General features: G+C 37.9%; 1 protein-coding gene across 1 annotated transcript in view; it reads left to right on the top strand.

Annotated features, from left to right (window-relative positions):
* Nucleotides 1-25,378, top strand: part of SLC10A7 (solute carrier family 10 member 7) — a 209,048-nt gene that overhangs the window by 124,134 nt on the left and 59,536 nt on the right. Inside the window, exon 6 of the mRNA XM_063460090.1 lies at nucleotides 19,454-19,489. Within this exon, the coding sequence (XP_063316160.1) occupies nucleotides 19,454-19,489 (36 nt within the window). The remainder of the gene's footprint in view (nucleotides 1-19,453; nucleotides 19,490-25,378) is intronic.

The raw sequence follows: 25,378 nt of genomic DNA, 5'->3' as shown, positions 1-25,378 counted from the left end.
AGTTTACAGTTTTTACACTTAATGTGAGCCTCAATAAACCAAAACAACAAACTTGTATCTAATTGATTATTATGCAAATAGGTATCAAGATTTGGGTTTCTGTAATTTTAGATGCAATATTGCCCCTCCAGAAAATCAAAACACATATTGAGTAGTTCATCATGAAGAAGCAGACGTTCTACTCTGTTCAGTTCTTCCCTGAAAACTTCTAATCTGCTTCAATTCAAATGAATGAGCTTAAATGGATACCCTCACTACTGTATTATTTATGCAGGAACAGCTCATTAATTGTAAAACAAGTGCTAGGCTCCTGTGTGGCTTCTCTAATTAATTTCAGTGGCAGCATAAAAAAATGTTCATTTTCAATCAGGTGTTAACTTCCTTTAGAAATTTGGATGAGAGGTGTGACTAGGGCTGCATAATCAAAGTTGTTTAACTCTTAAATGGATAATAATTGGGCAGTAAGACTGCAGGGGCATGATGTGCATACCAAAACGATACATTAAGCTGAAGTTGTTTTGGTGACTGAAGTGTCCTTTTATAGCGCTTTTACGGTTTTTCCAGGTAGAATTAGCAGCATTACACAAGAGGACCCTATGTCTACTATAATAAGAAGGGTAATTTTAACTAACTTTTTTTTACTGTTTACCTGTTTACTTCTGGTATTTTGGATTAAATGCTTGTGATTTTCCTTTGCATTCAGTTTTATTATCTATTTTCTGTCTCTTTGCATTATATAAAAATCAGTAACTTGGTGTTATTTAATCTATACACTTGTCTAATGATAAATGTCACATAAAAAAGAGCAATCCTTGCTTTCATGAAATCCTTTAAAATAAAAAGGCAGCTTTGCAAATACTGCACTTAAAACTTAGCATGACACACATTTCACAAAAGGTTATCCTTGGAGAGATTGCTATATGTGGTTTGTCAGAATATGACCCAAAAATACAATGCTTTTTTCTCTTGGCCTTCACCCACAGGTTAACATGCCAATTCGGGAATTGCTTTTATAAAGGAATCTTCATGCAATCTGTAGAAGGAGCATTGTGCTGATTTGCCCTGGTCATTCCATTGCTGCCTGTTTGTTATTTTCAGCTTTTACCAAAACCAACATTCTTAAAATAATGAGACATTATGATGTCAGTAGCTCGTAATAATGTTCTTTTCAATTTAGTGTTTTATTATCTCCCTTGCCAAAATATATTTAGTACCTTTTTATAGAGGTACCTTGAGAATTCTTATTTTATTTAATTTTGTTTGGGCATGCTGAATGTTCTCGACAATTGTTTTTTACCTTTTTTTTTTATCATTTTTTTTTTTTACTTATGGATTTCGTAGTGGAACAACGGGCTATAAAGAATCCCTTAATGAGTGAAAACTATCAGAACGAGATATGGGACTATCTTGCCAGGCATGAAATGTAATTTATTTATTACATATAACAGTTCTTATATAGTGCTCCTATCCAGAGCCCTTTGCAATTTATTCAAACATAACATTGGTAATTATTCAAATCAGAGATACATATTTAGACTCATTGGAACAAAAAGAGAAGAGAGCCTTGCATGTTAAAATCTATAGTGGAATTGTACATTGAGACAAAAGATTGTGGGGAGAAAATTTACTTGTAAAGTAACAGAAACAAATTATGCTTAAAGGGACACTCCAGGCACCCAGACCACTTCTGCCCATTGGAGTGGTCTGTGTGCCAACTACTATCACCCTTAACCCTGCAATTGTAATTATTGCAGTTTTTATAAAATAATTACCTTGCAGGGTTAATCAGACAGCCACTAGAGGGACTTCTGGCTTCTTAGAACACGAAAAGTGTTTTAAATGACGCTGGATGTCCTCAGGCTATGCATGAGGACCTCCAGCGTTGCCGGAATCCCCATAGGAAAGCACTGAATAATGCTTTCCTATGGGGAGGTCTACTGCGCATGCGCATTAGGTCTCCCCTGCCGGCTGACGTTGGTGGGGAGAAGCGTGGGCGGAGCCTGACCCAGCGCCAAGGGACATCGGTGCTGGATTCAGGTAAGTCACTGAAGGGGTTTTAACCCCTTCAGCAACATGGGATGGGAGGTGGAGAAGGAGGGGGGCACTGCAGGATCCTGCAGTGCCAGGAACATGTTTTTTTTGTTTTTTGTTTTTAAATAAAAAAAAAATGTATGTATGAAGAGAAGATGAAATTTAGAAGCAATGCTGTGTGGTCATTATGCATTGAATGTGGAGAAAATAGAAGACGGAGTATACAGTGCATAAAGTATAAAATAGAGAAAAAGAGGCTGCTAAGAAACAAAGTCAGGAGAGCTCGGTCAGAGATCTACAGAAAAGAGAAGGTGGCATTGAAACAAAAATTGTTTATTGTAGATAAGATTGATACATTTGGGTCATATGCCTGGAACCAATTTGCATTTGTATAAGAGATCTGGCTCTGGGGGACAGGAAGAAGCCTGGGTGATGGAAGCACTGATGAAGACCATGGATTAATGGAAGGGTGATACAGTCAGATATAAGAATTGTGGAGGTTGACCTACTGTAAATAGCGCCTGTCTCTCTGTGTGGGAGCACACGAGGGTAGATATGAGATTGTACCCAGAGTTTTAAATGTGGAATGTATGCCTTCCACTAGTCCTAGATCTGGTGAGCCAGTACAAATGTGGAACCCCTGCTTCACATCCCTGGTTTTGTTTGTCTAATGTACAGCTTCTGAGAATACCAAAATAATTTTCAAAGCTGTGTAAGGGTCATTGTTAATATATTTTTGTGCAATCTCCGCTGTCAGGGCTTTGTTAACAAGACTAATATCCACTCTTTTTGGTCACCTGCGCTTGCTTTGTCACCATTGTTGAGTATTACCTCCGGGATCAGCTCCTCTCATCCTGCTTGGGATGTATGGGATTGACAAAATTTTGTCCCAAAAAAACTTTTAAAAACAGGAGGTAACACAATACTTAGTAGATTAGGCCCACTCGTGGAACCACACTTTTATTCAAAGCGCATATGAAAGGCAAGTGTTTTGGGACACCTGTCTCTTCCTCAGTGTATAAATGCCCTTTACACACTGACCTTGGTGGGCATGGGTGGCTGGCCACTGCACTGGCAGGTCCCTTGCTGGGCAGGCTTGTGTTTAGCACTTGGCTGCAATGAAAGGTGAAAATGCCAGGGTAAATTAGGAATTAAGGGAAGGGTGGACCATGTTCTTGGAGGAGTTTGCGCAGCCAGTCTGTAGTCTGCTTCTCGCTCAAATGGACTGCTGCTCATACTGCTACATCGGCCGGCTCCCTCGGCATGAAAATGGGATGGCCGGAACAAATGTGTTTCGATAAGTATACTAGACCTTTTTCTCTTCACTGGTAACACTTCATAAGATGTTCATATATAGGTGCCTATAAAACTTTAAAATAAAATAACTGCTTAATGTGTCTTAAAGAAATGCAGCCACTCCTTGGGCAAATTATTCTTTAACCCCTTAAGGACCAAACTTCTGGAATAAAAGGGAATCATGACATGTCACACATGTCATGTGTCCTTAAGGGGTTAAAAACAAACTCAATTGCAGTACACTATGGGTACTGATGTATGCAACTTAATGACAGAGGTAAGCACACAAACAAAATATTTATTCTAGAGTGTGTTAAAGATCTGTTTCAATACACTGTTATTTGACTAAATGTGAATTTTATTTAATAACTGTTTATCAATACTACTAATATAAAAAATATATAGCACTAGATAACAACTGGGGACAATTTATTATTTTTTTTTTACATTTAATTTTTTTTTTTTTTTTGCATGCAGTTGTTGAAAATTAGACATGACATGCTCTTGATACTATGAAGTGATGAGCGCGGCTGGTGAACTAGGAGAGCAAAGTTTTGTAGTGGTGCCATTGGTGGAACATCTCTTACCATTAGGCCTTCAAACTCTTATTCAGCTGTCAACGTGCGGGCATCTTCCAGAGCCAGCGTCTCCCATGCTGTGCACTTGCCTGCAGCTTGCCTGGAGCTTAACTTTGAGTAAAAGTGTTGATTTCACTTCTCTTAGCCTTGTTCCCATTTAGCGTTAAAAAACCTGCTTCATAACGGAGTCTTTTATTCTGCAAAGCACACATGCATGTCATCTCGCTGCACACTTCTGATGTGAAGTTAAGGAGCTCAGAATATATGCTAGTCATCTCCATGAATTATTGATCAGAGGGGGAAGCCTGGCAGTGTTAATTGTGGAGGTTCTGCTGAGCAAATCCTAAAACAAAAGACCTCTTGAATGGTTCCGAAAGAGACTGTGAAGTCTTTAGCAGTAAGCAACAGGGTCAGAGCGTTGATGTGGAATTTAAAAGGGCCCCTTGAATATAATGGGTTTTGACTTGAATTTGTCATGTGCCTCAATGCATCATTGATTGAGCACTCGTTTGTTAAATCAGTTGTGTGGTCTGCTGTTTGTCTAGCCACAGACACTTAATGCAGAGCGTGCTCTGTTTTATATCACTTTCTATTTTTTCTGAATGGTAGATGTGACTGGGTTTGTTTAATACAGGAGAAATTCTTGCTGGGTATTTCTTGGTGTATACAGCCAGACTTTCCTCTGGAGCGAATAAACTGGTTCATTTTTAGCCACCTATGTCATATGGATATGTTACAGATATTTGATGTTGGTTTAAAATCTGTGAGTTTGCATTTGCCTTGTAACTTTTAATGTAACTTTTTTTTTTGTAAATCTTTATTTTTATTTTTTGAGGTGTGAAAAGCATGTAAGTTGGGTGCGCAGGCCGCCATTAAAACATATACAATGTTACAGTTCACAAAACATATTTTGTTTCCTGGTGCGTACCGTGTAACGTATATTGTATTATTACTCGAGTGGTTTGTTGAAACGCAATTGTTATTGCAATGCTTACTTTGTCTTGATACATTGTGGTTTTGTTTCATGGAAGCAAAGAAGATACAAAGGCAGGCGCGCAGGCCTCCGCATACAGATTCATGTTGCATGATCATTCAATGTCCCATTCAATATCAAGCAATATAATGTAAAAATAGTGTGGTGTAGTGTAGTACAAACGGGACCGCCTTGTACCATGCGGTCCCGTTTGGTATGCCTTATTAGTCACCAGCAGTACCAGAAGCAAATGAGTCAGTGGGCTTGTGAGGGGGTATCCCGTACTTCATTATCTCCAGGCGTCCTTACTCATGTATGGAGGGCATTCCAGTATCTGAGTGGGCCACACAGGCCTCCGTTCGTATTTCGTGGCTGTTCTGTGTAAAGCCGGGGTCCCTTGTCAAAAGTAGGGTTAATTTGTAAACTTCTAAGGGTTTTATTAACTAAATATTAAAGGAACACTATAGTCACCTAAATCACTTTAGGTAAATAAAGCAGTTTTAGTGTATAGATCATTCCCCTGCAATTTCACTGCTCTCACTGCTCAATTCACTGTCATTTAGGAGTTAAATCACTTTGTTTCTGTTTATGCAGCCCTAACCACACCTCCCCTGGCTATGATTGACAGAGCCTGCATGAAAAAAAAAACTGGTTTCACTTTCAAACCGATGTAATTTACCTTAAATAATTGTATCTCAAGCTCTAAATTGAACTTTAATTACATACAGGAGGCTCTTGCAGGGTCTAGCAAGCTATTAACATAGCACTGGGTTTGAGAAAATCTTAATTAAACCGAACTTGCAATAAGGAAAGCCTAAATAGGGCTCTCTTTACAGGAAGTGTTTATGGAAGGCTGTGTAAGTCACATGCAGGGAGGTGTGACTAGGGTTCATAAACAAAGGGATTTAACTCCTAAATGGCAGAGGATTGAGCAGTGAGGCTGCAGGGGCATGTTCTATACACCAAAACTGCTTCATTAAGCTAAAGTTGTTCAGGTGACTATAGTGTCCCTTTAATGAGTTGTGATGTGTTGAAAACCAGCTTTAAACATTTTTTTGAAGACTTAATTTACCCCAACATGACTATTTTTGCTCTATATGGGAAGTTTGTCTACTGCTGTTTAGTGAAAAATTCACTCCCACTGTCCTTCCCTTCATCTCTTCCCTCCGGTCAGCAATCCCTTCCTTATTTCCTTCCTTAATCCCTCTCCCTCTTCTACGCACCGTGCTTCCCTTCCTTCTTCCTTTCCACCAACCTTTCCTTCTTCCCCGACTTGCACATGATGAGTAGGTAGTGGTTCAGTCAGAGCATGGGAGAATGTTGTTTTGGTCCCCTATATTTTCCTCAATATAATAAAAACTGAAAGAATTTGAATGGTGAACTTGGAGAGACCACCTCATAGCACCAGAACTACTACTATCAGCTTTCCCTTTATGGGTAAATTAGAGAACATGATTAAACATTAGATGTCATCCTGAACAGTGAGTGTGGTGTTTGAGAATGGGGTTAAATATGGTAGGTGATAGAATCTCTGGGAAAACTACAGCCACATATAATTGGAGGCAATCTATAATTAATTGGGATCATATGAGGTAGTGAAATTGTCTTCAAGCAGGGAATATTCATCTATTTCAGGAAAATATTCTTATTGGAGGCAACGTGGCAATGAGAGAGCACTCCTACTTGTAGCATTAAATGTGTAAGTAAATTGTGTTTTGTTTTCTAACTGTACCATTGTGGCAAAAATAATACAGAAAATATAGTTATGACTGAAATGTTAAATTGTTTGTTTTTTGTGTGAAGGAGCGCAATCTATTACAAGGCTAGAGAACGATTGTATTCAAATCGAAAATCAATACTAAGAACTATCCTAATTAATCAGAAAAGGAAAGTATTCTTTAGTGTAATAGAATGCAATCCATTGTATTAACTCAATTGTGCTTTCTAACTTCAGGTTGAAAAAACATTATTAAATGTACATTCAGTTAAGAAAACGCTGACTGTACATTTAATTTCTATGTAGTGTGTTGCAGGTTATCATATTATGTGTAAAATAACTTGTCCTGTGTCACATGGTCATACACATTATAAAAAAATACAGACAAGGAATTTATTGCTTCCACCGAGGAATTTTTGATAAAGCAGGAACATATGGGCATTAGATGCACTTACACCATATCCTATGGAACGAATGTATTTATGATGCTCAGAGTATCCCTTTAAAAGTGAACTTCTGAAGTATATGTTCAGTTTAAAGGACCACCAAATGCATCCAGACATCTTCATCTTAATGAAGTGGTCTGGGTGCAGTGCCCCTGTAGTTATAATCCTGTATTATAAAACATTGCAGTTTTTTGTCTTCCTTTGACTCAGCAATGCAAGCAAATGCTGATCATTGGAAAGAATTGAATTCAACGCTTTCCTATGAGAAGCATTTGATTGGATTTACCTGGGGCACTTGTCAAACATGCACCTCATGTCCCCAATGCTTCTCTATGAAAGGGCCAAGCGTTCTGCATGACAATCACCAAAATGACTTTGGTCTGTAGACATTCTTTGCTTGGTGACAAAATTTAGAAAAATGGTAGCTTAACTGTGTGTTACTAATCTTTTGTATACATTTTAAAGACACTGGAGAATCCTCTAAAAATAGTAAACTTAGCTCATAGGTCATTTTCAGTTGTGTAGCTTCCCTTAACCTTATGTTGCAAACTAACTTTGACTTCACCATTTTAAAATCTTGCTGAGCAATTGAAATGAAGAAATCCAAAGAATACATTCTCTTTCTAAAATCCGTAGACAAGCCGTTTTTTTTCATAACTTGCTTTGCTGGCCATGCTTTTGGAGTTTTGAGTGGCTGGTAACCGAGAAAAACAGGCTCAAAACACAATTATCATTTCCATTGTGATTGCCATGTTCGCTGGGTTTTGATAGTATGTCGCTAGTATGGCTAATGGTTAGGCAGGCAGCTACTGAAATCACAGAAAAGGAAGGAGGCACAGATTATAATTTTTCTAACATTTATTCATTTTTAAAAAGTTCCTTGGTCCAACCAAATATAATCGGGTTAAACAGAATTTGGGAAGCATGGCATGTAATATAACACATTCACACATACATGTGTACATTCCAGCACAAGAGGATTGGTGACCTGGTTCTTGCAAGCTTCCATTGTAGTGGATTTTTTTCTTGTTGAAATGCCTTATACTGCCATATTAGTAATTGAAAGAAACCATAACTGTATTTTTAGTAAAAATTCATAGCTATGTATAAAATGCTCTAAATATCGTTTTCTTAATATACAATGAAAATATTCATTGTTCGTGACAGGGATCTCTGAAATCAATCCTATAGCTATCAAAAAGTTATAAAAGTGTTGGTGAACCTACTGCTCCTTCAGGCTTTTCACACAGTAGACCGGCACTGGTTAAGACATTAGTGCAATGATTGCATTTATAGAATACCTTTCTAAAATGCTTCTCCATTAGATTGCTTTCTAAAAACTAACACCTGGAATGGATACGAGCCTTGTGTCTCATTGAGCTGCTAATATTTCCTTTGTTTTGTTCGTTTTTTGTTTTTTTTTCTTGCAGCCCTGGGCACTGTGATTGAAAAGCATTTTGTTTTGTGAAGTGTGATAGGATTGCAGCGAAGCCCTTTTATAGCTGCAGGTAGACTGCTAATCATCTGTGGATAAAAAAAGTCTGTGCGCTTAAGTAAAGGGGAGGGGTGGAGTAACAACTACAACTTGACTTGGACTGGGGGGGTTTCACAGCTCATGAAAGGCAAATAGAGGCATTGTTTAGTTTGGATAGCTTGCTTCCTCACCATTGTGAGCATTTGACAGCTACTGCTAAAGAGAAGGCCCTGTAGTCTGTGTGTGGCTGAACTGCTTGTTAAGCAGAAATACCTGCTGGAAGCCGCTTAAAAGGCTAGTTCTGTTACTCCTACCACTCAGCATTTCAAATTGCGAAAGAGATACAGTTTTGTAGCTGATGGTTGGACCATGGATGGGGTAATTAAGGATAATCTAGAACAAGATCAAAGTGATTTAGCTACACAATAATTATATTGTAAAATCGCACATTTACTATGTAGTAAAGATATTTTGCTATGATTTCTTTTATTTTATTATTAAACTCTTATACACCCAGACCACAAACATTCGGAGGGGAAATAGGATAGAAAAGATTGGTGGAGGGAGTTGGGTTTCTTAAGGAGGGACACTTTTTGGAGTTAAAAAATATTGACTTGAAGATAATACTCACTCAGTAATGCATAGAGATAATGAGTTCATATTGGGCCTCATTTGCTGAAATGTCAGTTTTACAGATCGATCACATGTTTGAACGTGTAAATCATACGAAAAGTTGAAATGTGGGTGACCAAGTCAGCTTCAGGTGTGTGTTTAAAAAAAGTGATTTATTGAAGTCACTAGCAAATATCTAGATTGAATATAAAGTACCGTAAATGAAAGTGTATGTCTGGTGGCCTGCTCAAAAATTACGGCTGCAATGGAAGGGAGCAGGTGGACACAGATGGATTTTTTTTTTATCTAGAGGTTTATTGTGGCGTCCTATACATTTTGGGGGGGAAAAAAATGTATCCTAAACCATGTAAAGATGTAATTTTCCGAAAGTTGTTTTTGAATAATTATAGTGGAATTAATGTGTAATGTCCGTAATTGTATGGCGAATTCAATGAATAAAACTAAGTTTTAAACATTTGTATAAAATAAACAGAAATCTATGCACATATGTCAGCTCTACAAATGCTAGTCAATAAAACCAATAACAAATAAATTGTGATATAGCACAAAGCCTGTGAAAATAAATATATTGGCAATCTAAAGATTATACCGAGAAACACATGGGGGCGAAACAAGCTCTACATGTACATTTTAAAGTGAATTGTTCAATTTGTGTATTTATATATCACTTCAAATGGCAAGAGCTGTTTTTTTTTTGTTTGTTTCATGTTATTTTGAAAGGTTCTCAGTGGGGTCATCACTATATTGCCGAAAAAAGTAGTTTATATTTTTTATTTTTAAGTTCTTGGAGTGTCAAAATAAGAACTTGGAAAATTAGTTTTAAATTAAAACAAATATGCACAAAGATAACACTATTTACCATTCCAATTCCATAAGGATATGCAGTGTGAAATACACATCTGTAGAGTCTTAGTTAAGAGAATGTGTCCATTAGGGTTGTTATAAGTAAGTGCTTAGTCGTGCACTAAACATGTTATTTGACCCATGTAATAAAACTGGTTGTCTAAATATTTCACTTAAGCAACAAACCACACAACATAACTTCTCAAAAAGATGGGTTCTTCAGCAATTTCAAAGTTGAGATAAGGTGATCAAAATATTGAATACCTCATTTTATATCCTCTATAAATCAACTTATTATGGTAGATAGCATTATTTGAATCTTGGAGGGAATGCATAGAGAGAATTCATAAACAGGAGAAGTACCTTCTATCTATTCAAACATCTCTTACATGTCCCACATAGTGTTGCTTAAACATTTCCATGTTCCATTCACCCAAAAACATGAGGCCTGAAAGGCTGAATTTCATGTCACATGTCGTCTGTAGCTGCACGTTCCACCTACAGTTTGATGTTTGCATGACATCTTATTTTTTACATGTGACTTAAGAGTCATCATATCACTTTCATTTTAAGGCTGTGTAGTGGATTGATTTCTGCCTTCTAAAGTCACTATTTTATAATACGGTACTGCATTAATGTACTCGGGAATCTCAGTGAGTGACTCAATCCATTTTGTGCTACTTTTTACTTTGTTACCTTATTCAAATGTTTACCCAAATAATTCCGCAATTCATCGTACGCAAAATGTATTTTTTTTTTTTTTTTTTTTTTTTTTACTGCTGCCTCTAGACGTCCCATCAGGAACATATGATGAGCAGGAAAAGGCTCCTTTCTTAGAACGTACAAGTGAGATTTGCCTCCACCACAGGAATAAAAGGGTTAACAATAGACTGCATGGCAAGCTTGTACTGAGGAGGTTATTGAAGAAAACACTTCTGGCAGAGGATCTCTCAAGGGACAAACACAGACTGTAATGTGATTTGACCGTGCCAACACAGTAAAAGGGCCACAACACTAGTGTTTTAAAAATAGAGGGGGAAAAAGGGTCTCAAACAAGGCCTGTTCTTTTCTTCCAAAATGCAGTAAATAGGTCTTCCAAGCCCATCTAAAAGTATTCACGACAATGTCTCAGTACGGGCATTTTCAAATCAGTCATAGCTAAGAATCTACAAATCTCTATTTTAGTCATGTTATATGAGCTAAGGTAAAACTAGAGCGATTCTGGAGAAATACCCTAAAATCAACATCACAACCAATTACTTTTTACTTAACACTCTGCAACATAAGTGCACCAATTACACCTCAATAAATATGACACTTTAAGCTGATTTTTCACTTAGGAAAATTGAAACTCTCAGGATGCTGGTTTTAGAACCAGTATGACAATGAAGTGGTCAACAAATATTTTATACATTTTATACATTGCATTCATTGTGCAATTACAAAATGAACTTAAAAAAGAACAAACAATATATTTTTTCTTTAGCTTTTTCTTTGTTTTGCTCCAAACGTAAAACCTTAGTTTTACCTAGTTTGTGCCATTAATATTATGTACACGGCAAAACACTTGTAAAATGGCTCTGTAATACTTTATTGCAGACTTTATTCATCAGTGCGTTCTGATCTGATTTGCTATCATTTGTCTTAATGTAAAGAAAATTAAATAGATACTGAAAACTGTGTATTTGCTGCTGAGGATGCCTTAAAAATTGAACTTTTTGTGACTGTTTTGGAGCAGATATGCATTTAGAACTTCTCACAGCTAGACTGAAAGCCCCATAGCACAACCTAGTGGATAATGTGAGAATCAGTTGAATACAGAAATAACTCCAGTTAAAGTGTATTTTGGGTCACATTGCTGAGCCTATACTTTAAATATGTTTTACATTTTTGTGGTTTTGGCCTTCAAAAAAGAAATACTCTGGTCAATTTCTGACAATTCCCTGTTTAACCCCTTAAGGACACATGACGTGTCTGACACGTCATGATTCCCTTTTATTCCAGAAGTTTGGTCCTTAAGGGGTTAATGAATAATTCTCTTTTTGCATTCATAATGACTTATTCACTTGCACACATAGTTGTGTTAAATTGAAAACCAAACCACACTTACAAAATTTAGGCCAAAGTAATGGGGTTGGAACATTATTTAAATTCCCTACATCATACAGCTTGGCTATTATGGTCTAATTTTCAAATTATGTTTTCAATTCACTGCAGTTTACATCTGTACATGAAGACTGAAGTTAGTGAGTAATTTTATTATGTGGTAACTGTCACTTTTTCAGATTATGTTTATGAATTCCTATATTTACCAAATATCTATTTTGAGGTGTTTAAAATAAAATGTAGAAACCCACACATTTTTACCATGTAACTGGATGCCTCCATCTTGGCTGTCTGTCTCTGTCCTTTGTACCAGCATAGAGAAAGCACTCTGAGAAGGGGAGAAATGAAACACTGTTTTTGTGTCTCTAATTAATTAGCATTGTGTCTGAACTGGATGTTTTTTGTTTTTTTTTTTTGTTTTTTTTTATTTATCAAATAACCACCAATAACAAAAACAATGCATATGATAAAACATTTTTTTTTTTTTTTAAAGTTATAGGAGAGTTGCTAAAGTATTTTGTTAAATTGTGTAAATACTAGAGAAGTGGTAGTTCCCCTTTAAACTCCATGTGATCAGCTTGCTTGATTTGGTTCAGAGGTGGAAACGCATTGTAGCACCAGACATGTGTCCTGCATGAAAAATATCATGACGAAACGAACGTAACGAATCTTCCACACAACAAAGTCACCTTTCAAGCCACTCAGTCTTAATACACACAGGTAACACTATGCTGTCTCCTCACACATAAATTGTAATTACCCTCTGCTTTAGATATTATATGGGAGATTTATCAAGGTGAAACAGGTGCTGTTCTGGGACAAATGGCTAAATAAAGAGCAATAACCTTGGTAACCAATAGAATGTCTTCATTATTTGGCACTTTGCACTTATTTTACCTTGAAAAATCTCCCTATATATTTGTTTGCTTTAAAGAGATGCCACAGATCACTCCGTCACTCAACTTACAAGTAAACTCTCCTTACACAGAAGACCGATACACAACCCCATGTGCAGCATACTGCAATGCACTGTGTGTTCTGACACCTTTATTCATGGCCAGTATTAAGTTTTTCATCAATTTTAGCTACAGTAGCTCTTCTGTGTGATCAGAACAGACGGGCAAGCCTTTGCTCCGCTGCATGCATCAATGAGCCTTGGGCGCCAATGACCCTGACAACAGTTAACTAGTTGTCTCTCCTTGCACTACTTTTCGTAGGAACTAACCATTGCATACCAGGAACACCCCACAAGACTTGTTATTTTGGAGATGCCCTGACCCAGTCATCTAGCCATCACTATGTAGCCCTTTTAAAGATTTGTTTTACTTGCTTCCAACACATGCATTCAAGAAATTACTGTTCTCTTGCTGTCTAATTTATCAAACCCCTTGACAGATGCTACTGTAACAATATAATCAATGACTCAGTGGCATCAGTAGGGAGGGCCATGGCCCCCCTACATCATGCAATGCCCCCCCCCCCCCCTTGTACCCACCTAATTGAAATTGAAGTCGGGAGCACTGTGTCTCCCTACAAAAGCAGCAGCAGCACGGTCACTGTGGAACTGTGTTCCACCCTTTTCCCATAAGCCGCCAGAGGCCTGTACCCGATGGATAGGCAGCCTTCTCGACCACCACGGATCTGATTGTGCCACCCCCTCCCTGCACGGTAAGATGAGGGAAAGGAGAATATTCTTTTATGTTTTATTTATTTTTTGTAAACAATTGTTAAAGTAAAATTTGTAAATCTCTTCCCTATCCAACTCTCTACATCCCCTGAACACAGTACACCCTCACAGACCGTGAACCCCCCAAATACAGTACACTCCCACCAACACAGAGTAAACCTTTGCATACACACACAGTGCACCCCTCACACACGTCATCTCTTCACCCACATACTTCTTCCCCACATAACTTCACCCCCCTCCACACACACATGCATGCATGCATGCATGCATGCATGCATGCATACATGCTCCACCCCATTACACACCAAATCTCATATCTGTGTGTGAGACAAATTCCAGGCGCCGGCGCGTGAAGGAGCAGTAACCTTCCTGCAGTTCCTCTCTGCTCCCTTGTGCGCTGTTTAGTGACATGACATCACCACGGCCCCGGCATCACTACAGAGAGTGCACAGAGGAGCAGAGAGAAACTGCAGGAAGACTGAGCGGAGTCACACTGGACGCCAGGGAAAGATCCACTCTGCTCTCCCAAAGGCTGGGTGGATTAAAATAAAAATAGCAATTTGTGAGTGTGTGAGAAAGCGTGTGTGTGCGTGCGCGCGTGCGCGCTGAAAGGGCTTGTAAAGTGTGTGCGTATGCATCTAGGGCCTGCATTGTGAGTGTATGTGTATTGGTGTTGCATTGTGTGCTTGTCAAGAAACTGTAGTTATTATACAATACATATATATATATGTATACACGTTTTATAACTGTTCCCCTACTTTTGTCCCTGGCCCCTTATGTGCCCCCCCCACCCCCTTAGTATGAATCCTGAAGACGCCACTGATCAATGTTATTCACTTCATTTCTCCATAGTTTTCATGCTCATCTCTGTATATGTTCCTGTTTAATTTAGATTTGTGGGCCCTCCTTCTATTAAATTTTTAAAAATAAAAAATCATTAGGTTCCCCATAAAAGTTACCTTTACCTTAGTTCCAGGACAGTCAGCTCACTCCTCCTCCTGATAAAATTGTTAATTCTGATTACTTTTGTCCAATTACATCAGGCTTCCCCAAACAGCGGTCCTCCAGATGTTGCTGAACTAAAACTCCCATGATTCTCAGCCTATCTATCCACCCATCATTCATAGAATCATGGGAGTTGTAGTTCAGCAACATCTGGAGGGCCGGAGTTTGGGAAAACCTGAATTACATGCTTCTCTTAGATACTTAGAGGGCATATAGCGCACACACGGTAATTGCTACAATTTTGCAATCCAATGTTTTGTATGTTTTTGGTTTTTATGACGAGCATTGAATCCAATTATTTTCATATAGAAGCACTGGACAGCCTCCAGCGGACTGGCTGTAAAATTGTAATTGGTGCCATGGAGTTTTTTTAGATCTTTGCAGAGTTCACTACTACTATTTTATATACATTTTATTTACAGTTTTTTATGTTCATTTACATGGCAAAAGGGGCAACATCTATGCTCCGACATTTCTTTAACCCCTTAAGGACACATAACATGTGTGACATGTCATGATTTCTTTTATTCCAGAAGTTTGGTCCTTAAGGGGTTAAGATGATATTTTTGTGCTTAGACTGTCATTTTAAATATTACCAGGATTGCTTCATTTAAGGGTTATTCCAAGCATTACAACCACTGCAGCCTGCTGTAGTTGTTATGATGCCAGGAGAACGCTGACCCAGTTTTACAGTAATGCAGCAAGCCGCTTTGCAACAGTTTGTTCTCTTGCCTGCAGAGCTTCGTAAGGCTGATGCCAATCCTGTCGTTCATTCCTTGGCTGAGACATCAGCTGGCCGCTCTCAGCCAACAAATGCAACTTTGTGCATCGAAATATGCACAGTATTGACATTTGCAATCAAATGGCTAAAAGAGCACAAAAAAAGCAAAAAATAAAAACATATAGACTCAAAGCACAATGACCATTTCAAAATGATGAAGTGGTCATGGTACTTGGAGTAACTCTTTAAATGAACATAAAAAAACTTGTCTACTCTCTCTTTTTAACCATTTTAGCTTCTGGAGCATTTACTTTGAGTGGGGAGCGTTTGCATATGGTCATCCCAGCACACACAAGATACGTCTGGTTATTATAATGTGTCACAGAAAATTAAATCTGCACATTAACAGGTTATCTATTTGCACTTTCAGTACACAATTATTAGCTGTCCTTTTGGGTACAAGGTCATTCTCACAGTCATTTGCAAAGCTGAGCTTTCTAACAGCAATGGTGTTGGTGCAAAGAGGCTGCCTTCTCTTGGCCGCTGTCAAACTTTCAGGAAATCCATTTGCACCTCCGATGTGAAAGACTGCTGGAATATATTTCAATCATTTTAGTGGTGCAAAAAGAAAATGGAGTAAGATTTGATACAAAAATGGGAAACAATCCATAGAAATCACTGCAGATGTGTTTTTGCGAATTCATAAAACATTTTGTTCTAATGCAAATATTGATTAATTTTTATACTTTATTGATTGATGGAATAAACTGACCTTTTGACCCTAATTCAATTAGATGCTAATAATCACTTTGGAGTAAAATTTATTTCAGTAAAATATATAGCACACACAGCTGCATGAAAGAAATATAAATATATATAATTAAAAAACCTAAAGTGGACATTCTAAACGCCTTATCCAGTATAGCTTGCTGTTAAGATTAGGAAACAATGGGTACAGTCACTTGAAAGAATGACGTTTTGAAAGGGTTAAAAGGGATTTATCCAAGTTCTGCTAACTCACACGGTTATTTTAATGAGAAGTGCATTCATAATATTGGGGCGTGTATGTGTTTGTTTTTTAGTTTGTTTTTATTTATTTTTATCAAACTCCTTGAAGACCATTTCTAAAAAAAAATTCTTCCCCTGCATCCCACATGCACCCACATCAGATCTGTCAGTTTTAGGGGTCTTTGTGAAAGACCCTCAAAAGTGACAAATCGGCTTTTAAATGACGTCAACCCATAAACATTATAACGATCATGCAATCAATAGTAGTGATTGGACTGACGGGCACTGTATCTGTTATGTACCATTGTGGTTATATTATAACAGCCATTGATACATTGTGGCTGTTGCCAACTATCTTTGGCTATAAGCATCCTGGATCAGCTGTTACATTGTCTGTATAGTATCTATGCTGCCTCTGGACTCCAGATTTCACAAGTTTACTGGACTATTTTTTCGTTATCTGCTGCATATTTTAGTACTGTATTTTTTACCAGTATTTTTACTCCTAGTTTGCATCTACATTATCTATTTGTATTATTTTTTTCTGTTTTCTATTTTTTTTCATTGTATTTTACTGTCACATATCATTGCTGCTATTTCAGATCCTATTCACCATTGAGCCAATCATCCACCTAGCTATTTATTGTTCACTTTCCCCCAAGTTTCCCTCTTACATTTTACACCCGCATTTATTCTTATCATCAGACCTTTGCTTTTTACTGGCTTTTCTCTGTCCATTCACACATAGTTTGTTTTTACCAACCCACTTTTTTATACTCACTCACTTCCTTTATCAGTGTCCCTCCAATTCCACCCTCCACCTTATTTATATCTATTCATTCTTACATTTTTTGCTATATTTCTCTCTACGATAGGATTTGGTATTAGATCTCTTGGTACTTTTAGGGCTTTGCACTTATAACTATTTATCCACATGTTGCACTGTAACTATTCTAGTGTTGGTCCATTTTGCCGAAAAGGGGTGCACCGAATTGAGAATTGTGTAGAACTGACCAGGGAAACAATTGCAATTCACAATATGTTATCACACATCTCAGAGCATTACCTTGTTAAACGTTGTGAACATTCTCATGTCTGCATAACCATCGTATACTTAGTTTACATATTTCTACATTTCACTACTCACACGTGGCATTTTTATAGGTTTTATATACATTATATTTACAATATTTGTTTTCTTGGATAAGTAAAGCAAATCGTGGACTTGCTTTCTCATTCTCTCGAACACATGTAATACATAGTCCTTGAATTTTATTTATTATTGTAGTAGTATTATTTTTATTTTAACATTGCAGTTATGAGTATTAATTTATTACCTCTAGGAAACCGGCTCAATGCACATAAAAGCAACTGATTTTATAAGTTAGCATCCAGTGCAATTCCTGAGGGAAAATGGTGCAGGTTTGAACCGAGGGTGTGCCCTATGAAGGCAGTTGGCATGGGTGGGTGTGGATAGTCTAGATCAGGTATAGGCAACCTTTGGCACTCCAGGTGTTGTGGACTACATCACCCATAATGCTCTTACACCCATAATGCTGGCAAAGCATCATGGGAGATGGAGTGCCGCAGGTTGCCCATGCCTGATCTAGATGGTTTTTCAGTCTGTTTAAGGCATTAGTAAATTGTTGCATGAAATGGACAGGAAGTCATAGGTTAATTAACACTGGGTTTGTGAATAAGACAGCCATTCTCTGACCTGCTTTGCTAGTTTCCACAACTACTTTGTTGCAAAAGTTATGTTTTCAGGCAAGACTTATTGATGGTTTTTAATCAAACCTGAATTTACAAATGACCTTATAATAAAAAAGTGATCTGCCACTTGTAGCGAATCTAGCGTACTCGACTGATTTTGATAGCAAAGAAATCTGAACGTTCAATGCTGTATACAATTCTTGTTTACATTCAGCAGTAAATTTAGTAACTCTGTTCCACTAACAAGGGTGTTTTAATGCTACTAAATCCTTCTAGAAATGTTTATCTTTGCACCCTTTCCTAACATTGCTTTTTTTCATCCGTTTGGGATTGTAGTCATTTAGGAAAAGGAAGAAGAAGAATAAAATCCAAAAACACAAAAAAATTCAATATATCACCACCTCATTTCACTAATGTCCAAATATTCTATAGTAATAAATGTCTTTACCTAATTTTTTTAAAATATTTGTTTGTTAAAGGGAAACTCCAGTGCCAGGAAAAAGATCCATTTTCCTGGCACTGGAGAGCCCCTCTCCCTCCCACCCCCCAATCCCCAGTTACTGAAGGGGTGAAAACCTCTTCAGTCACTTACCTGAGGCAGTGGCGATGTCCCTTGTTGCTGTCTCCTCCTCCGCGCTGCTCCTCCTCTGCATTGCGTCGGCCGGTGGGCGAGACTGATCCCGCCCACCGGCCGAGGAGCGATAATGCGCATGCGCGGCAATGCCGCGCATGCGCATTACGTCTCCCCATAGGAAAGCATTGAAAAATAATTTCAATGCTTTCCTATGAGGAAATGAGCGATGCTGGAGGTCCTCACACAGCGTGAGGACTTCCAGCGACGCTCTAGCACAGGTTTCCTGTGCTATGTGTCAGGAAGTGACCTTTAGTGGCTGTCTAGTAGACAGCCACTAGAGGTGGAGTTAACCCTGCAAGGTAATTATTGCAGTTTATAGAAAACTGCAATAATTACACTTGCAGGGTTAGGAGTAGTGGGAGTTGGAACCCAGACCACTCCAATGGGCAGAAGTGGTCTGGGTGCCTGGAGTGTCCCTTTAATAAATCACATGTCCATCAGCTAATTCAAGAAGTTTCAATTTTAGACGCTTTGTGTATCTTATCATTTTGGCTATGACTGTAAAGGTCTCATGTTACTAAAACTACTGTTCCTAGTAAATAAAATGCATGTTATTTAAATAATGTATGTCACTTTTTCTTACAGGGCATTGTTGTAACCCCGCTGCTGCTGCTACTGTTTGTAAGTAGTTTCTAATATAGTTTTACTGTACTTTTTGTGTTCATTATGTTTTTTAAGCTGTCAGATAACCTTATAAAAGCACTATTATCCCTTGTTTTTTTTTTTGGGGGGGGGGGGGGGGGGTTTGTGTTGCCATCATTGTCCTTCAGCATGGCAGGTTAATGGCAACGGTCACCCTGTATTGCCTCCTTCCCACACGTTTTGTTTTATTTATTTATATATTTACAACATAGTACTCAGACAATTGTAGTGTTTCCTTTTTTTCTATCTTTATTGTCCTTATTTGAAGGTGCTCAGAGTGATTGCTGTGAATACGTATATTACATTATATATGGAAATGTGTCTTTTGCACTGTGCATAATGTGTTTAGACTTTTTTTTTCTTGAACTATTTTGGTCTTATTTTAAAGGACGTTTTCAGTTGCATTTCTGTGTGCGTGTGTGTGTGTTTATATATACTACATGGCCATGGTTTTGCATTTGCAGCAAAACAAAACAATAAAATGTGCACTCTTCCAAATATGCTTCCTTTAAGGAACAGATGCACTACTACTTAAATTGGTGGTGGTTAGGCACTCCTGGCACCATGACACTACAGCAGACTGTAGTGTAGTAATGGTGCTTGCATCGTTCCTTAAATTAATTCTCTAATATCATTCCCCTCCATCTCAAGGTTTATCTCCATTCCAAAGAGACCCTTTTGGTCCATTAATCTTCTGAAAAAAGTCTAACCACTTTATCATATTTAAAATTCGGAAGCTGCAACTTAGATCATCTATGAGATTTCTAAAGCTCTCTGCATCCTATCCCAACTGAAACAAATAAGAGTGCGTGCGTATTCACATTACATTCATAAACTGCAATTGTTTAAATTACCTTTGGTACCTTCTGCCCAGTCTGAGGTCCCCAAGTGTTCTTCACCCGGTCTTCATTAACCCCTTAAGGACGCAGCTTCAAAAACTGGACTTACCCTTAAGGACACAAGCATTTTTTGCATTTTTTGCTGTTTGTGTTCAACCTCTGTTTGCATTTTTCTTATTTATTACACCAACACATGTTATATATCGTTTTTTAAAGGACAAAAAGGGCTTTAATCTGATGTGACATATCCATATATAAATTCTTATTTATTATGAAAAAAATCCAAAAAAAAGAAAAAAAAAAAGAAAGAAATTGGTTTTTTCACAGTTTAGGCAATAATAACGTGTGTATAATAAGTGCAGCTTAAGGAAAGTAATTTAAAAAATATTCAATTAGTTGTTCTGATTTTCAGAGTACATAATATGTCTAGGATTTCAGCTTATTTTGAAAGTTACAGGTCACAAAATACAAGGAGTAAAAACTTTTTTTAATGTGGAGCAATTTTAGAATTTGGCATGTTTGTCTTGTAAGCTTAATAGCCATCACAGAAAGCAAAATTGCTGCACAAAAGTATATATTTATATAAAGCACACATCACAGGCTATTTACCAAAGGGTATTCTGACACTTTTTACGTAGCCATTTCGCTGCCAATCTCTGCTAAATCGTGTAGTAAAATTGTGTTTTTTTCAGATTTCTAACATACACACATAAAACAAGGATTTTTAATGTGTATTTCATAAAGTTGATATATACTACTGCTGTAGAAAACCCCATATTGTTTTCAGCCATATCAACAGTAAAATGATACCCCAATCTATGTCCTTGCCACTATCCTGTGAAGTTATAGTGCCATAAAAGAGACCTGACCATTTCAGTTTTCACAGTGATAATTTTGATAGATGAATTTGATGGAGCAAGTCTCATTTTGGGGCATTGTAGCAGTTTAACTGTTGAATTTATCCCTCAATGACCTACCATTGGTGAAAGTAGACACTACAGTGTATCTCATATGGTATATATTGTGCCTTAGCGTGATGCCATTTTTTCATTAGTTTATGTCAAACTTTGTGGTAAAATATTTTTTTTTGCATTTTTTACATACACATTACATTTTTGGGGGTCATTTTTCAAGTCTGGTATGTGCCACTGTGATCAAAACCCCATAATTATGCTCAGCAAACTCTTCTGAATGAAACAATACCCCCAATGTATGTCTTTGACACTATCCTGTGAAGCTACCGTGCCTTAAACGAGTCCTGACCATTACAGTTTTTACAATTAGAATTTTGATAAATGGATTTGGTGTGTCTATATCACATTTTAGGGCATTGTAGCAGTTTGACAGTTAAAATTACTCCATAAATGCATACCATTTGTGAAAGTAGACACCACGGGCTATGTCATATGGTATATTTTGAGCTTTATTATACCGTTATGTTAGCACCAATTACTTTCAAATGTTATCATATTGTTTTATTTTTGCATTTTTATACACACATGTTGTATTTTATTAGTTAATTTTGGAAACTTGATATATGTTACTGTAAATTAAATCACAAAATTATTCTCAGTTATATTTCCTGAGTACAAAATTACCCCCTTTGTACACCTTAGCCAGGTTTTTGTGAAAAAATACAGGGCTAAAATCATACCCGGCCCATTACAGGTTTTTTTTAAATGGCAAATTAATGAATGGTCATTGTTTCATTTTGGGGCATTTTAGTCGCTCATATATTTAAATAACGCCACCAATGCATACCATTTACAAAAGTGGACAACATGGGGACCCTCATATAAATAATTATAAGCTTTATTGAAGTGACATTTTGTTACCATTTTGTTTCAAAGTTTGTGGTATTCATTTTTATTTTAACATTTTTACATACACATAGTATTTCTGATGATTGTTTTTTAAATATCCTGTTTCCCACTGTCATAAAATTATCTTAGCTGTACTCAGCAACATCTTCTCAGTACAAATATACCCCATATGCATATCTTTGGAAAGTAGCGATCTTAATATTAATCTAAATCTCTAATCCCAAACCAAGCCCTAATTCTAAACCAAATCCTAAATCTAACCCTCAATCTAATAATAAACCATTACCACAATCCTAACCCATAACGTAATCCCATGTGTAACCCTAATTATAACCTTAATCCAAATCTCAATCCTACCTTTAGCAATAGTGTTAAAATGATTCCCCATGCTGGTGTCAGCCGAGGAATTCCCTTGCTATATTCAGCAAGGGATGCCCGTGCTGACCCTAATCCTAATCTGAACCATAATCTGAATCCTAATCTGAAACATAATCCCAATACTACAATTAATTATAAACCTAATCTCAAACATAAACTTAATAATAAACCCAGTAATAAACCTGATAATAAATCTAGTACTTATGCTAAACCGAATAATAATCCTTAATTGTAATCCTTAATTTAATCTTAATCCCAAAGGTTTCCCTCTACTAATATCAGTGCTGATATTAGTAAAGGGATTTTAAACTAAAACACAGTGGTATGTTGCTGCCATCTACTGGCTATTTTCAGTATTGCAGTCTCCCATCTCTTACATTGAAGACATTATTCCCAATGCAATGCGATCTGTGCTGGGCAACTAAAAATGCCCAGCACTGATCAGAATGGCATTTGGGCATAGAGGGTGATCTTCCAGGGTTTGTTCAGACCCTGGGGGTCTCCCAAGCACCAGATCACTTGAGAGAATGGCTGTAGCTAAGCTTGATCGCTCAGCTGCAGTGTTCTTTGTGGATTTAAATGGCTACATGCAGTGCTAACTTTCAGCACTGCATGCAGCTCATCAAAAAGTCTGGGGCCACTAAAAATGGCCCCAACTGACAGAGGGGACCCCCAGGTTTCTACTGATACCTGGGTTTCCTAGTGTGAGCAGGGATTTAACCCTGCTCACACTAAAATGCTGTCTATGGGGATTTAAATCCCCATTAGAAGAGCTGCTTGCCGACATCACTTTGAGCTCTGCATGCAGCTCATCAAAAAACCTGGGGCCACTAAAAATGGCCCCAGCTGACAGAGGGGACACCCAGGTTTCTAATGATACCTGGGTTTCCGAGTGTGAGCAGGGATTTAACCCTGCTCACACTGCATTGTGCTCTATGAGGATTTAAATCCCCATTTAAACAGCTGCATGCTGATCTCACTTTGAGCTCTGCATGCAGCTCATCAAAAAATCTGGGGCCACTAAAAATGGCCCCAGCTGACAGAGGGGACACCCAGGTTTCTAATGATACCTGGGTTTCCTAGTGTGAGCAGGGATTTAACCCTGCTCACAGTACATTGCTGTCTATGAGGATTTAAATCCCCATTAAAAGAGCTGCTTGCCGACCTCACTTTGAGCTCTGCATGCAGCTCATCAAAAAACCTGGGGCCACTAAAAATGGCCCCAGCTGACAGAGGGGACACCCAGGTTTCTAATGATACCTGGGTTTCCTAGTGTGAGCAGGGATTTAACCCTGCTCACACTGCATTGTACTCTATGGGGATTTAAATCCCCATTTAAACAGCTGCATGCCGATCTCACTTTGAGCTCTGCATGCAGCTCAGCTGTCAGTCTGTGGACATTAAAAATTACCCCAACTGACAGAGGGGAGACCCAGGTTTCTAATGATACCTGGGTTTCCTGGTGTGAGCAGGGATTTAACCCTGCTTACACCACAATCTAGATATAGGCATTTAAATGCCTATTTAAGCAGATACATCACGCGCTGACTTCCAGCACTGCATGTAACTCATCAAAAAGGCTGGGGTCACTAAAAATGTCCCCACCTGATAGAGGGGAGCCCCAGGTTTCCATTGATACCTGGGACTCCCTGGTGTGAGCAGGGATTTAACCCTGATCACACCAAATTGTAATAGTGGGGATTTAAATCCCCATTTAAATTCTTGTTTGCAGCGCTCACTTTGAGCTCTGCAAACAGAGCATCAGTCAGTCTGGGGACACTAATTTTGGCCCCAGGTGAGAGAGGGGAGCCCCAGGAATCAAATGATACCTGGGGCTCATAGTTACCAGCAAGGTAATAGACCCTGCTGGAAAAATACTGCATGACGGAAATGTTCCGCCATGCGTCCTTAAGGGTAGGACCAGCATGACGGAAAATTTCCGTCATGCGTCCTTAAGGGGTTAAGGATATCTCTAAATTTAAGGTTTCCTCAAACCTGACCAGTCTCCCAGTCACTGCCACTTGGAAACACTTCACCATCCCAATTCTTAATTTCAATACCTGTAGTCTAAGGCTGCAACATAAAATAAATGTAAATTATTTCTGAGTGTGTGTGTATATATTTGTATTTGTGTGTGTGTGTACATATGTATATATACTTCTGTGTGTATACATACACATTCAGCTGTGTAATATTTTCCTTAAAAAGAATTTGAGTTTGACACCAATGTAAATTCTGCATTATTTATATTAAAATGCATGTTCAGGCTGGAGTTAATATGAAAGTGTGAAATCTTAATACACATCCTGGTAACAACTTAGTGAGGTTTTTACACTTGTAATCAGTGTGCTGTCTGCACCTATACAGTGTTTTTGGAAATTACCTAGAAAAGCATCTTATTTTGTGCACAATTGCAGCAACGCAAGCTCATATAAAGAATCCATGTCGCACATGCATCAGTGTCTGTGTATATCCAGGGTGGCAGGTTGTTACTCCAGCTATAATCCCAATAATCACTGACAGCTGTAAAATAATATGCTGAAGATAATTTGATTTGCAGTTCCTCGGCAGTTAGGAGAGGAGTTTTATAATGCATTGGAGTTTGGCACTTGAGAAAAAAAAAAAGAAGTTAAATAAATGAATCTAAGCAGTAAGTGCAGAGTAGGGACCTGCTTACCCGGACGGCAAGTGCCTTCTCTGCCCAAATACAGTGTCCAGGGGGAGAATGATGGCGAAGGTGGCAAAGAAAGGATCTCCACTGGACCCCAAGGGGAGGATCCACTCTAGTGTGGTGGAATCTCGGTAAAAATAAATTTAGTAGGCCGAGA

This window comes from Pelobates fuscus, chromosome 6 (assembly GCF_036172605.1).
Source record: "Pelobates fuscus isolate aPelFus1 chromosome 6, aPelFus1.pri, whole genome shotgun sequence".
NCBI lineage: Eukaryota > Metazoa > Chordata > Amphibia > Anura > Pelobatidae > Pelobates > Pelobates fuscus.
This window is presented reverse-complemented; position numbering and strand designations above follow the sequence as displayed.